Genomic DNA, 13,314 nt, shown 5'->3' on the forward strand with positions numbered 1-13,314 from the left:
TGCCCACTACAAGAGATGGAGCTTTTGTTACTTGGGTGGCCTAGACTTAGTGACTGGCTTCCAAAGAAAGATAAAAACAGTAACTCTGTAATACGGGACCCTAGCCAATACTACCTTAATCAAGTGATGCAAGTTCACATTGCAATGATGTCATGTGGATCTAATGTCCCCATGATATAATGTCATGAGGTTACTTCACCTCTGGTATATTAGTTCAAAAACATATAATACTAGTCAAATCACAAGAAAAACACTAAGTGCCTGCTCTGTGGTGGTGCAGTGCATAGAGTGTCAACCAAAAACACTGAGGTCGCTGGTTGAAAACCCTGTGCTTGACCTGTCAAAGCACATATGACAAGCAAGCAATCAATGAACAACTGAAGTGAAAGAACTATGAGTCAATACTTCTTGCTCCCTTCGCCCTCTCTGTAAAATCAATACAATAAAATCTTTAAAAGAACAAAGAAAGATAAACAGTATAGACTACTAAACACTCCACAGGATACCTGAACAGTACCTCTCAAGACAGACAAGATAATGAAAAATAAAGAAAGACTGAGAAACTGTCATAGACCAGAAGAGACTGTAAAGACAATACAATTAAAAGCAATGTGATCAGATCCTGAAAGAGAATGTGGACGCTAATAGAAAAACTGGTGAGATTCAAATATATTTTGGGATTTAGTTAACAATATGCCAACAATGTATTAATTTCTTACTTTTGACAAAACTACCATAGCAATGTGAGATATTAGTGGGGGATCTGGGTGTAGGGTACACGGAAGCTTTTATTACTATCATTTCAATTTTCTGTAAATAAAAAAAATTATTCCAAAATAAAATTAAATGTCCCTAGCTAATTTATATGGAATAATAAATATTACTCTTCATGTTAGGAGCTTTAATTTCTCTTTTATTTCCTAAAGAACAATTTAACACATTAAGCATCTGAAACAGTTGTTTTATTTATTTTGGAAACAACTGTTTTAAACTATCCCAAGGAAATTTTGTGGAGAATATGCTCCAACACTATTCACTAGCTTATAGTTATCCAACAATAAAACAATACTTTTAGAAATTTTTTTTATTTTTTTTTTAAATTTTACTTATTGATTCTTAGAGAGAGAGAAAGAAGGGGGGGGAGAAACAGAAAGCATCAACTCGTAGTAGTTTCTTCCCATATGCGTCTTGCCTTGACCGCACAAGCCCAGGGTTTCAAACGGGCAACCTCAGCATTAGATAATTATTTTAATCATAAAAAGATAAACATGTTACTAGGCCTTAGATTTACAATGATCAAGTTACTTTGGTACTTTTTAATTATATCATCATCTAAAAAAGATGCAAATGAGTACAAAAATTTCAGTTATAAGATGAACAAGGTCTGAGGATCTAAATGTAAAACTTGGTGACTGTATTATATAACTGAAATTTGCTAAGAGCAGAACGTAAATGTTCTCACAAAAAGGTGTAAATATGTGTGTGAGGTGCTAGATGTGTAACTTGAAGGGGGAATCCTTTCACAATGTATATCAAATCCTCATGTACACTTTAAATATCTTACAATTTAATTTACCAACTATACCTCAATAAAAATGAAAAAAATTTTAAATTAAAGTAATAAAAAAGAGCAAGCCACGGACTCTAAAGAACAGTGGAGTGAAAATTAGACTTTCTCAACAAACATCTAAAGCCTCAATAGTGTCTTTAAGTAATTAGATATAACAAGATAAGATTGAAAGGATAAATTATAGATGCAAATTAATTTTTTAAATTAATTAATTTTGTGAATAGTACATGCTGCTGCTTTTCCAAGTGACAAGAAAAGTCAAATAATTGGATCTCACATCATGACAATAACTGTCATAAGGTTCAACAGTATTGCAAATAATAACCTTCCATAGTGTTGACTCTTTAAAAAAGTGAAAACCATGCAGCAATTCTTCCAATGACATAAAGTTGGGAAAGGAAGTTAAGAACTGTTTTTAGGCCCTGGCCTGGTCACTCAGTTGGTTAGAGCGTCATCCTGATATACCAAGGTTGAGGGTTTTGAGGGTTTGACTCCCAGTAGGGCACATAAAAATATCAACCAATGAATGCACCAATAAGTGGAACAACAAATTCATGTTTCTTTCTCTCTAAGCAATGGAAAACTTATTTTTTTAATTTTTAAGGGGGGAAGGAAGGGCAGGTAGTGAGTGAGGGAGTAAAAGAGAAAGAGAAGCATCAGCTCGTTGTTCCACGTAGCTGTTCCATTCAGCTGTATACTCACTGATTACTTCTTTTATGTGCCCTGACCAGGGATCAAACCAACAACCTCAGTGCTGGGATGACACTCTAACCATTGAACAACCTGGCCATGGCCAAATTTTTTTTTTAATCTGTTTTCAGAGTATAGACAGCTCCTGCTATCATCTAATATTGACAGCTGGAAACATCTGCAATTGTGACACAGGCACATGACTCATTTTTAATTATTTACAAAGTGTCCACTGAAAACTTCCAACACCACCAGACTCCGCAAGTGCATTCTAAATAGCTGGCAACATTAAGGGTGATTTCATTTTCAAGAAATTATGCTAAGAAACAATTAAAAAGGTGAAAACCTGAAAGATAAATGAAACAAAATCAGCAACTTAGTAGCTGCTGATTAATTAGTATTTGCTAAATAAAATATAAAGCACATTTTTTATTCAACTTGCTTCTCTATCTCAGTGCCTATCAGTATCTTACCTGGATCAACCAAAGCTTTGTTAAATATTTCTTTAAGTTTCCTACTCTTCACATTCCTTCCTTGAGCAAGATTTCTGTACATCTCGTAACCGATGATCATAACACCACCGTCTTCTTGCCACCTCTGAAGCATGTAGCTCCTCTCTTGAGGACGTTTCACAGTTGCTAATTCAGAGACCTTTGGTGGGGAAATAAAGATTTTTAAATGTAGATATTCGTAATGTATAAATACTAAATATCCCCACTGAAATGTGTCATCTGTAATAAAATCTTTTTACTATACTAATTTAATGCAGCTATTTTAATAAAAACATTAAAATATAATACCTCGAGCTTCTCATCATCATTTAATCCCTCCTGCCACTTCTCAAATTCATTCATCCAATTCAAAGCAGTATTAAGAGGACAAACCACCAAAGCTGTACTGAAATCCAATTTCTCACACAGAAGAACCGTATGAAGAAAACTAACCACCTACAAGAAAACAAATTAAGTTGCCAGCTTCATTTCAGTATCCATAAGTTTTAATAAATCAAGCAATCTCACAATAGTCATTTTGTTACTGTTTTATTTTTGTTTTGGCTTTAAACAATAAAGCAGCCAACCAAAGCTCACAATTTCCAAATCAGGTAAAGAACAGGGGAAAAAAATACTATATGTAAGAAGAAGGTATTCAACTAGATGATGTATAAGACCCTACATCAAATCTAAAGCTCCATGATTCTTTGATCAATAATAATAATATAAGAAGTAACCACATGAAAACAGCTACTAAATTGCTGATCTCCACAGAAAGTCACTAAAACTTTTCAGAAAATATCATTGCCCACTTAGGAAAGAATTGTCAGAGAGTACTTTTTCATTTTAAAATGTTCTGAATCTATAATAATTATCTTATGGTTTAAAATTATACCTATATTGGCCCTGGCCAGTGGCTTCATTGACAGAGCATTGGCCTGTTATATGGATGTCCTGGGTCCGATTCCCAGTCAAAACACACAGAAGCAACTATCTGCTTATCCTGCCTCCCCCTTCCCTCTCTTCCCCTCCTGCAACCAGTGGCTTCATTGGTTTGAGCATGGTCCTAGGTGCCTCAGGCACTAAAAATAGCTCAGTACTGAGCATCGGGATCAGACGGGGTTGCCAGGTGGATTCCAATTGGGGCACATGGAGGACTCTGCCTCACTATCTGGCTCTTCTCATCTAAGAAGTAAAAATGAAAAATAAATTTAAAAAATTACACATATATTTACTAATTTCACATCTCGGCTACAATTTCTGCCATTCAGAAATGTAGTACTTTAATAGTGAAAAATATCTTATGTTCTTATTACTACAAGCTAACAGTCTTAAAAAGTTGTAAGGGAAGCTAATTTCTACCTCAGACTCTGCAGTTTTTACTGCCTATGCCTATAAGAACATTCCTTCACTTCATTAGCATCTCTGCTCAAATACCACTTTTTTTTTGTATTTTTCTAAAGTGAGATGTGGGGAGGCAGAGACAGACTCCCACATGTGCCCAAACGGGATCCACCCGGCATGCCCACCAGAGGGCAATGCTCAGCCCATCTGGGGCGCTGCTCCTTTGCAACTGGAGCCATTCCAGCGCCTGAGGTAGAGGCCATGGAGTCGTCCTCAGTGCCTGGGCCAACTTTGCTCCAATGAAGCCTTGGCTGCGTGAGGGGAAGAAAGAGACAGAGAGAAAGGAGAGGTGGAAGGGTGAAGAAGCAGATGGGCGCTTCTCCTATGTTCCCTGACTGGGAATCCAATCTAGGACTTCCACACTCCAGGCCAATGCTCTACCACTGAGCAAGCCAGCCAGAGCCTCAAATATCTCCTTTTAAATGAGGCTTTTCCCCTCTATTCTCTCTAAACACTTATTCTCTGAAAATAGATATTCTTATTTAGTTAAAAACCTCTCTCCACACCAGAATATACCATATTTTTCACTACATAAGACACACTTCCCTCCACCCACCCAAAAGTGGAGGGGAAAATGCCCATGCGTCTTATGGAGCAAAAAATATGGTATTTTATGAAATATTTTATCACACCATCTGGTTCAGAATATTTTATTTTCTTATTTTCCACCTTAAAACCCTAGGTGTGTCTTATGGTCAGGTATGCCTTATGGAGCAAAAAATATGGTAAGCTTCTTAGGGGAGGGATCTTATTATTCTTCATTGCTTTCTCTCCAGCCTCTCTAACTGTGCCTGGAACGTAACAGAATCTTCCATTCTTGAATTAATAAATGCACAAGAATGGGATACCTACATGCACTTACCTGTAAAGTCTTACCAAGGCCCATGCAGTGGGCAAGAATGCATCCTGAACCTGGAGATTTTTTTGTTTTTTTTACAGACTCACAGCAGCAATCCCACATGAATTGAACACCTAAAAATAAAAGCTTCATTAAATTCGATTCAAAGGCCCAAATTTAAAATCTTCATTCATAAACATATCGGAAACATTATCAAAATATCTAAGAAGTAGAATTTAAAAAACTAAATAAAGAATCTCCTAAATGTCAATGAGGACCTCTCCCCACCCCCCATCCCTGCTGCCTCAACTAAGAAAAAAAAACAGTGAAAACAAACACACAACAAGGTGACTTTCCTAAGCTATCACAGCAGAAGTTCTCCAATACGTGGGAAGGTCCAAAGAGACATTCGAATAATCTAAAATAAAAACTTCATCCAAAGAAGAAAGAGATGTCTATAAACATAGTTTCAAGTTTATTCAGTCAATTGAGATGAAAGCAGGAGATAATTTATCATTTCTCCCTTTAGTCGTTAGTAAAGACTGAACAAGAGAGTAGGCTTGATACCCAAGGAGTAGCAACTGTAGAATTTCCCTTACGAATTTATTACACATTCAAAACTTACCTACTGATCCCACTCTCACAAAGCAGGGGATAAAGATAATTTGGTATCTTTCCAATACCAATATAAAAATTTTAACAAACATACCTCAAAATACTGAAATAGCATTGCTTGAAGAAGGCTTTTTTAGCTAACTGTAACTCTCCCTACCCCACAGCTGACCTTAGCCAACCAATGCAGACTAGGAGAAATCCACCTGACACATATACCAATTTTTAAGTGGCAATTACATCCCTTTTTGTAACACTCATCATCTTGCAATCATTCAATTTTGTTCTTCATTACTGACTTATACGCTCCATAAGGGATGGGATCATGTCTGTTCTGTTCACCAGTGTGCCTCCAACGCTTAGCAGAATGCAAGGCACACAGAAGACATCACGTATTAGTAAAACATAAAATGCTTTAATTATCTCAGAGTTTCATACCATCTACTTGATGGGGTTTCAATTTGATCACCATATTTCTATGAACCTGCACTAATGGTTCTTTGGTTTCTTCATCTTCGTCTAAAACCAGCTTGGTTGTTATTGGACACTTGGTGGGTGAAGCGTCTTCAATTTCTATCACCTAGAAGAAAGGGAAATACAGTTAACTCGACAGAAATCTTTCAAACAAAGGTGTAGTACTACTCCTACTAAAAGAATGATTTTCAAAATATAAACACATCTACTTCAAAACCACACATCCAATATTTTGGTTTAATAAGACCAGGACAGATATTAGGTTTACACACCTTCAAGAGTCAAAAGCCTGCACAAGAATTTGAATCAATACATGGTACAGGTAGAGCTGGGAGAAAAGAAGTACTCTAAACTAATATATGATGTCACCACTAAAATTTGAATAAAAACATGACACCCAAACAGGTATGATTGTATTCTTCTAAAGGACATTTGGAAATGTACAAGGGCACTTACTGTTGTCACAATGACTGGTTATAATTGGCATTTCCTATAGGTGAAGAAGGTAAACATAAATGTTCCACAATAGGAAACGCAGTCCAAAACAAGAACTGTCTTACTCAAGTTGCCAAAAGACTCCCACTGAAAATGTGTTGTGAAAGGAAAAAAAAAATTTAGAAACACTGGTTTGAGCGTCATATACTCAAAAGTATAACAGAAACCTATACTACCCTCTAATTTCAAATGGACAAATTAGGTAAAAAAAAATGTAGACACAAATACAGGAACATGTGTGCATTTATTCTTTGCTGACTTATCCCAATGTCTACCCATTACACATTATTCTCATGAACTGTACAACGTACACACAAGTATTCTCATTTTACAAATTAAAAAAAACACCTGAAGAACAAAGCACTAAAATAACTTATACAAGGTCACACAACTACTAAGTATTACAACACTCACATTTATACCCAGAGGTTTGGGCTCTAGAGTCCATGCTCTTAACTACTTACCATGCAATACTATTTTCATTTTTTAATATGTTTGTATATACACCTTCATGGTTCCATGAAAATACAAATTCATGACTTTAAAATTATAGATATTATGATGTGTAAGGAATAAAATTTTATCAGTATTGTTCTTATTTAGAACTGTACATAGGAAGAAATGGATTATTTAATAGTAATAATAGACCTGCCCCGGCCAGTTAATTCTGTGAAGATTGTCGGATGTGCATCAAAGTTTCTGTTCAGATCCCCAGTCAGGGCACACACAAGAACAGCTCATTGTTCCTGACTCTCTCTCTCTCTCTTTTCTCTCTCTGTTAACCTTCCTCTCTCTCACTAAAATCAATAAATCTGGTGTGACTGAATTAAAATTAGACATAATTGCTGTCAGATCCTCAAAAAACAAAATATTTTTTAGAATAGTAATGATAGAAATTTTCTAACATAAAAGTAGACAATAGTATAATAAACCCTATTGCCTATTACCAGCTTCAAAAATTACCAACTTCTGGCCAGTTTTATTTCACAGACACACTCCCACCCAATCTCCAACTCCTCAAATCCCACAAATAATTTTTGAGCAAACCATATAAAGTATGAAGTTTCACTACTAAATGTTTTAGAATTCCCTTTAAAAGGACACAGTCTTCTTTTAAAAACTATAATCACAGCCTGACCAGGCGGTGGTACAGTGGACAGACTGTCACACTGGGATGCAGAGGACACAGGTTTGAAATCCCATGGTCGCCAGCTTGAGCATAGGCTCATCTGGTTTGAGCAAGGCTCACCAGCTTGAGCCCAAGGTCACTGGCTTAAAGAAGGGGTCACTGGGTCTGCTGTCGACACCCTGTCAAGGCACATATGAGAAAGCAATCAATGAACAATTAAGGTGCTGCAACGAAAAATTGATACTTCTCCTCTCTCTCCCTTCCTGTCTAATCTGTTTCTATCTGTCCCTCTCTTTATCTTTCTCTATCACAAAAAAAGGAAAGAAACAGAAAATAGGGAAGGCCCTAGCCAGTTGGCTCAGCGGTAGAGCGTAGGCCTGGCATGTGGAAGTCCCGGGTTCAATTCCCAGCCAGGGCAGACAGGAGAAGCACCCATCTGCTTCTCCACCCTTCCACCTCTCCTTCCTCTCTTTCTCTTCCCCTCCCGCAGCCAAGGCTCCATTGGAGCAAAGTTGGCCCGGGTGCTGAGGACAGCTCCATGGCCGCCACCTCAGGTGCTAGAATGGCTCCAGTTGCAATAGAGCAATGCCCCAGATGGGTAGAGCATCGCACTCTGGTAGGCACGCCAGGTGGATCCCAGTCAGGCGCATGTGTGAGTCTATCTTTCTGCCTCCCTGTCTCTCACTTCAGAAAAATACAAAAAAAAAAAAAAAAACCAGAGAAGAAAATACAGAATATGCCACATAAAGTGACTGTGATTATGTGAAACATATGTATGTATACAGATAGAAATTAGAATTCTAAAGTTATAATAATATAGGATTTTACTGTCTATTTACCAAACTATTGTTTAATTTTTTAAATAAAATTAATACCACAAAAACTGACAACTAGGCCCTGGCCAGTGGGCTCAGTGGTAGAGCATCAACCTAGCATGTGGAAGTTCTGAATTCGATTCCTGGTCGGGGCACACAGGAGAGGCGACCATCTGCTTCTCCCCCTGCTCCTTCCCCCTTTCTATTCTCTCTCTTTCTCTCTCTCCCCCTCCCACAGCCATGGCTCAATTGATTCGAACACATCATTCTGGGTACTGAGGATGGCTCCCTTGAGCCTCCACCTCAGGCACTACAAATAGGTCTGTTGAGAGTGGCCCCAGATGGGGGTTACCAGGTGGATCCTGGTTGGGGCATATGCAGGAGTCCGTTTCTGTATCTACCGTACTCTCATTTAAAAATAAAAATAATTAAAAATATAACAAACAACTAGATTTAAGGTACCTATATGTGAAATGCAAAAGGAAGAATATATCACCAACCAGAAGTATTTTCGTCAAAAAAAAATAAGTGAATCTAAATAAGATCAGGCTTTTAGATCAGTTTATAGGACATACAGGAGTCAATGAAAATACAACACAGGGAAAAAAAAGAAAATACAACACAGGGATGGGACCAGCAAAACTCAAAATATAGAAAACTATACAAATAATCTGTTTTCTTAAACAAATGTACTTATAAGGAAAACTTATGGTTAAAATAAATTTAAAAGATATAGCATCCAAATGTAACATACATGTAGTGAGACCTTCTCAGGATTCTAGCAGGCACCAAATATTTTTAAAAACCATTACTTGGAAGAAAATGAAGGAATTTTAAATAACTTCATATTTAATATTATGGAATTTTTGTTAATGGTTTAGTGTGATAATGATATTGTAATATTTAAAAGGTGTATCTTTTCACAAAATATTCTGAATCATACACAGACAGAATATGATGTCTGAGACTTCAACAAAATAATCTGAAGGAGAAAGAATATATAAAACAGGATTGGCCATGTGTTGATAATTGTTCAATCTGGATAATGGATACAAAGAGATCTACAAAACTATTCCCTCCATCCATACATGTGCTTGAAATTCTTTACAATAAAAAGTTTATTTTTTGCCTGACCAGGTGGTGGTGCAGTGGATAGAGCGTTGGACTAGGATGCGGAGGACCCAAGTTCAAGACCCCGAGGTCACCAGCTTGAGCTCAGGCTCCTCTGGTTGGAGCAAGGCTCACCAGCTTGGACCCAAGGTTGCTGGCTCGAGCAAGGGGTTACTCGGTCTGCTGAAGGCCCACGGTCAAGGCACATATAAGAAAGCAATCAGTGAACAACTAAGGTATCGCAATGAAAAACTGATGATTGGTGCTTCTCATCTCTCTCCGTTCCTGTCTGTCTGTTCGTATCTATCCCTCTCTCTGACTCTTTCTCTGTCCCTGTAAAAAAGTTTAACATTTTTATATTCCAGACAAAACACAATCACATTGGTCATTATTCAAGAATCTCAACTCTTTCCATGTGCCAAATTATATTAATAAAGGCTAATAAAAATTTTTAAGTTGTATAAAACACTGCTGGTAAAAAAAAGAAACAACTGTCACTAAAACTCTGTAGCTGATTACAACATTCTACACTTGTTATACTGAAATATAACTATAAATCTAGGAAAGTCATATATGTAAAAAGAAATCATAACGCTCACCTGTGGTGGCACAATGGGTAAAGCATTCGACCTGGAATGCTGAGGTCTCTGGTTTGAAACCCTGGGCTTGCTCAGTCATAGAACGTGAGAAGCAACTGCAATGAACTGATGCTTCCCACTATTTCCCACCTCCCTTTCTCTCTCTCTTCTCTCCTCTCTCTCTCCCTCTCGCTCCCACCTCCCTCTCTAAAAATCAATAAATAACATCTAAAAAAAGAATCATAAATAAAAATTCACTTACCTCTCTCAATTTCTCTCGCTCCCGCTCCCTCTCGGCAATCCGCTTTCGCCTCTCTTCCTCTTCCTTGAGAGCATTTTGTGTTTCTGTTCTTAGTTTATCATCTTTAAGAATTTTTCGAATTTTCTTTCTGCCTTTGCCAGGAGACTTGGAATCATCGTTTTCATCTTCTTCTTCTTCCTCATCCTCTTCATCATCATCTTTATCTCCTTCTTCAGAATTACTCTATGGAAATCAAATGATCAGATGTCAATACAGAAAAATTTCCTAATTTATACATTTCATATAAAAATAAATAATATACAAAGAAAAGGTGGGCAAAAACAGACTAAAAAGCTTCAAAATTACACTTTGCAATAAAGTACCAAAACACAAATAACCTCCAAAAAGGGGCAAGGAACTGGCACAGAATTTTCTCGAAGAAACTTATAAAATGTTAAGTAAATGGATACTCAACATTAGCTTTCATTAGAAAAATTTAAATCAAGACCACAAATGAAATATTATTAAGATAGTTATTTTTAAAAAATAGAATATAACAAGTATTGGTGAAGATGTAGAGAAATTGGAAGCCTGGTGCATTAGGAAAACACCATGACAGTTTCTTAAAAAGTTAAACATAATATTACCACAAGATCTGGCCACTCCACTTCTCAGATCATAGTCAAAAGAATCGAAAGCACGAACTCAAACAGATTATGTGCACATCCACGTGAATAGCAGTATTATTCAAAACAACCATAGATGAAAACAACCCAAATATCATCATCAAATAAATGTATAAACAATGTGCTATATACATACAATGGAATATTATTACCCAGCCCTAAGAAGAAATTATGATACATGCTACCCCAAGGATGAGCCTTGAAATCATTATGTCAATGACCATAAGCAAGACACAAAAGGACAAATACTATATGATTACAATTATATGAACTACCTAAAAACAGGTAAATTCCTAGACACAGATATGAGAATGGAGGTTCTGAAGGGCTAAGGATAGTCAGCAATGGGGAGTCATTGTCTAATGGGTACACAGTTTCCGATTCTGAACGCAATAAGGGCGACTTCATTGTATACCTAGAAATGGTTAACAGGCTGATTTAAAAAAAATGAACCCCACCAATATAGAATACTGCTGACATAATAAAACACATTTCATAGAACTCATACTTTACATAACTTTGTTTATAATACAAGAAATTCAAATTGGCTAATTACCTTGCTAGAACAAATTTATTCCATGTGAATTATTATTGAGGATAAAATAAGTCTTCAGAAAGTAGAACACTTCATATCAATTCTATAGCCCTCAGAATGTGAAATAATGAATTATTACAGTTTATCATTTAGATTTATAGAAGAAAAAAATTGATATGTCAAAATTAATAATTCTACATATTTACATATTCAATTAAGTCAATTGTTACACAAAAGTGAAAAAAAGAAATAAGCCAGTAGAATTTGAGAAACAAATGGAAGGTTAAAGAGGTAATAACATACCCGTACTAGTTACAATTCAAGCACTTGGGAAATGTCACTATTACCTTGTTTTCACTGGATGAATCTTCTTGAACCTTAATGCGTCGCCTTTTCTTTTTCTGTTTATAACTCCGCTGATTTTCTTCCAACTCAGCTTTCTTTGCAGACCTAAAAAAAATTATTTAATGTAAAATAAAATACTCCATGATAAAATTTCTTAAATTATCTACGGTTTTAGAAGTACTTTCAAGAATGTGAAGAAAAGGGAACCCTCCTGTATTGTTGGTGGGAATGTAGACTGGTGCAGCCACCGTAGAAACGTTTCCTCAAAAAGTTAAAAATGAAACTGTCTTTTAACCCAGTGATCCTTCTTTGAGAATATATTCAAAGAAACCAAAAAAATTAATTCAAAAGAATATATGCGACCTTATGTTCACTGCAGTTACAATAGCCAAGATTTGGAAGCAGACCAAGTACCCATCAGTAGATGAGTCATCAAGGCACAAATGAGAAGCAATCAATGAAAAACTCAACTGCCGCAACTACAAGTTCATTCTTCTCATCTTTCTCCATTCCTGTTTGCCTCTATCTCTCACTTAAAAAAAAAAAAGAAAAGAAATCTCTCTCAGAACCCATAAAAGCACATGAAAAGATGTTCAACATCCATCTCCGAGTAGACACAACCCTACTGAGATCCCACAAGTCCCAGAAGTACAGATGAAACAAAACTAGCGTTATTGGCCCATTGACAGGAAAACAAAAGGAAAACCTCTAATTATCAACCTGCTAAATTATTAAAAACAAAACAGTAACTTAAAAGATTTTAATATCTCAAATAACCAGACAGAGGAATAACCCATCAAGTACCATGAATAACCATGTTAACAAGGTAGCTCAGAAATAAAGTGAAGTCTCCAGAATACAAACTAAGAGATATGGAAGGCTGATTTAAATGACAGAAGATTCAGGCTTGTAGTTCTCAAAAAAAAAAAAAAAAAACCTCAAAAAGATATAAGAAAACCAGAAATGCAGTTCAGTGACCTTTGGAAAAAAATTAACAAACAAAAGGAATACTTTAGAAATTGAAACTATGAAAGAACCAAATAGAAATTCAAAAGCTGAAGAACTCAATAAATGGACGAAGAATGAATTATATATAGGGCAGGCCACATGGAAGAGAGAGTGAGTGATATAAAAAGTTAGAAATCTAGCCTGACCAGGCAGTGACACAGTGGATAGAGTGTCAGACTGGGACGCAGAGGACCCAGGTTCAAAATGCCAGGGTCGCTGGCTTGAGCACAGGGTTGCTAGCTTGAGCGTCAGATCATAGATATGACCCCATGCTCACTGACTTGAGCCTAAAG

The 13,314-nt window shown here is 36.4% G+C and overlaps 1 protein-coding gene across 6 annotated transcripts in view; it reads right to left on the reverse strand.

Annotated features, from left to right (window-relative positions):
- ATRX (ATRX chromatin remodeler) overlaps nt 1–13,314 on the reverse strand; it is a 218,938-nt gene that overhangs the window by 98,103 nt on the left and 107,521 nt on the right. For all 6 annotated transcript variants that reach the window (XM_066357918.1, XM_066357920.1, XM_066357922.1 and 3 more), the window contains 6 exons: nt 12,016–12,118; nt 10,469–10,690; nt 6,044–6,185; nt 5,018–5,127; nt 3,061–3,207; nt 2,734–2,911 (listed from right to left, as the gene is read on the reverse strand). In XM_066357918.1, the coding sequence (XP_066214015.1) occupies nt 2,734–2,911; nt 3,061–3,207; nt 5,018–5,127; nt 6,044–6,185; nt 10,469–10,690; nt 12,016–12,118 (902 nt within the window). The remainder of the gene's footprint in view (nt 1–2,733; nt 2,912–3,060; nt 3,208–5,017; nt 5,128–6,043; nt 6,186–10,468; nt 10,691–12,015; nt 12,119–13,314) is intronic.

This window comes from Saccopteryx leptura, chromosome X (genome assembly GCF_036850995.1).
Source record: "Saccopteryx leptura isolate mSacLep1 chromosome X, mSacLep1_pri_phased_curated, whole genome shotgun sequence".
Classification (NCBI taxonomy): domain Eukaryota; kingdom Metazoa; phylum Chordata; class Mammalia; order Chiroptera; family Emballonuridae; genus Saccopteryx; species Saccopteryx leptura.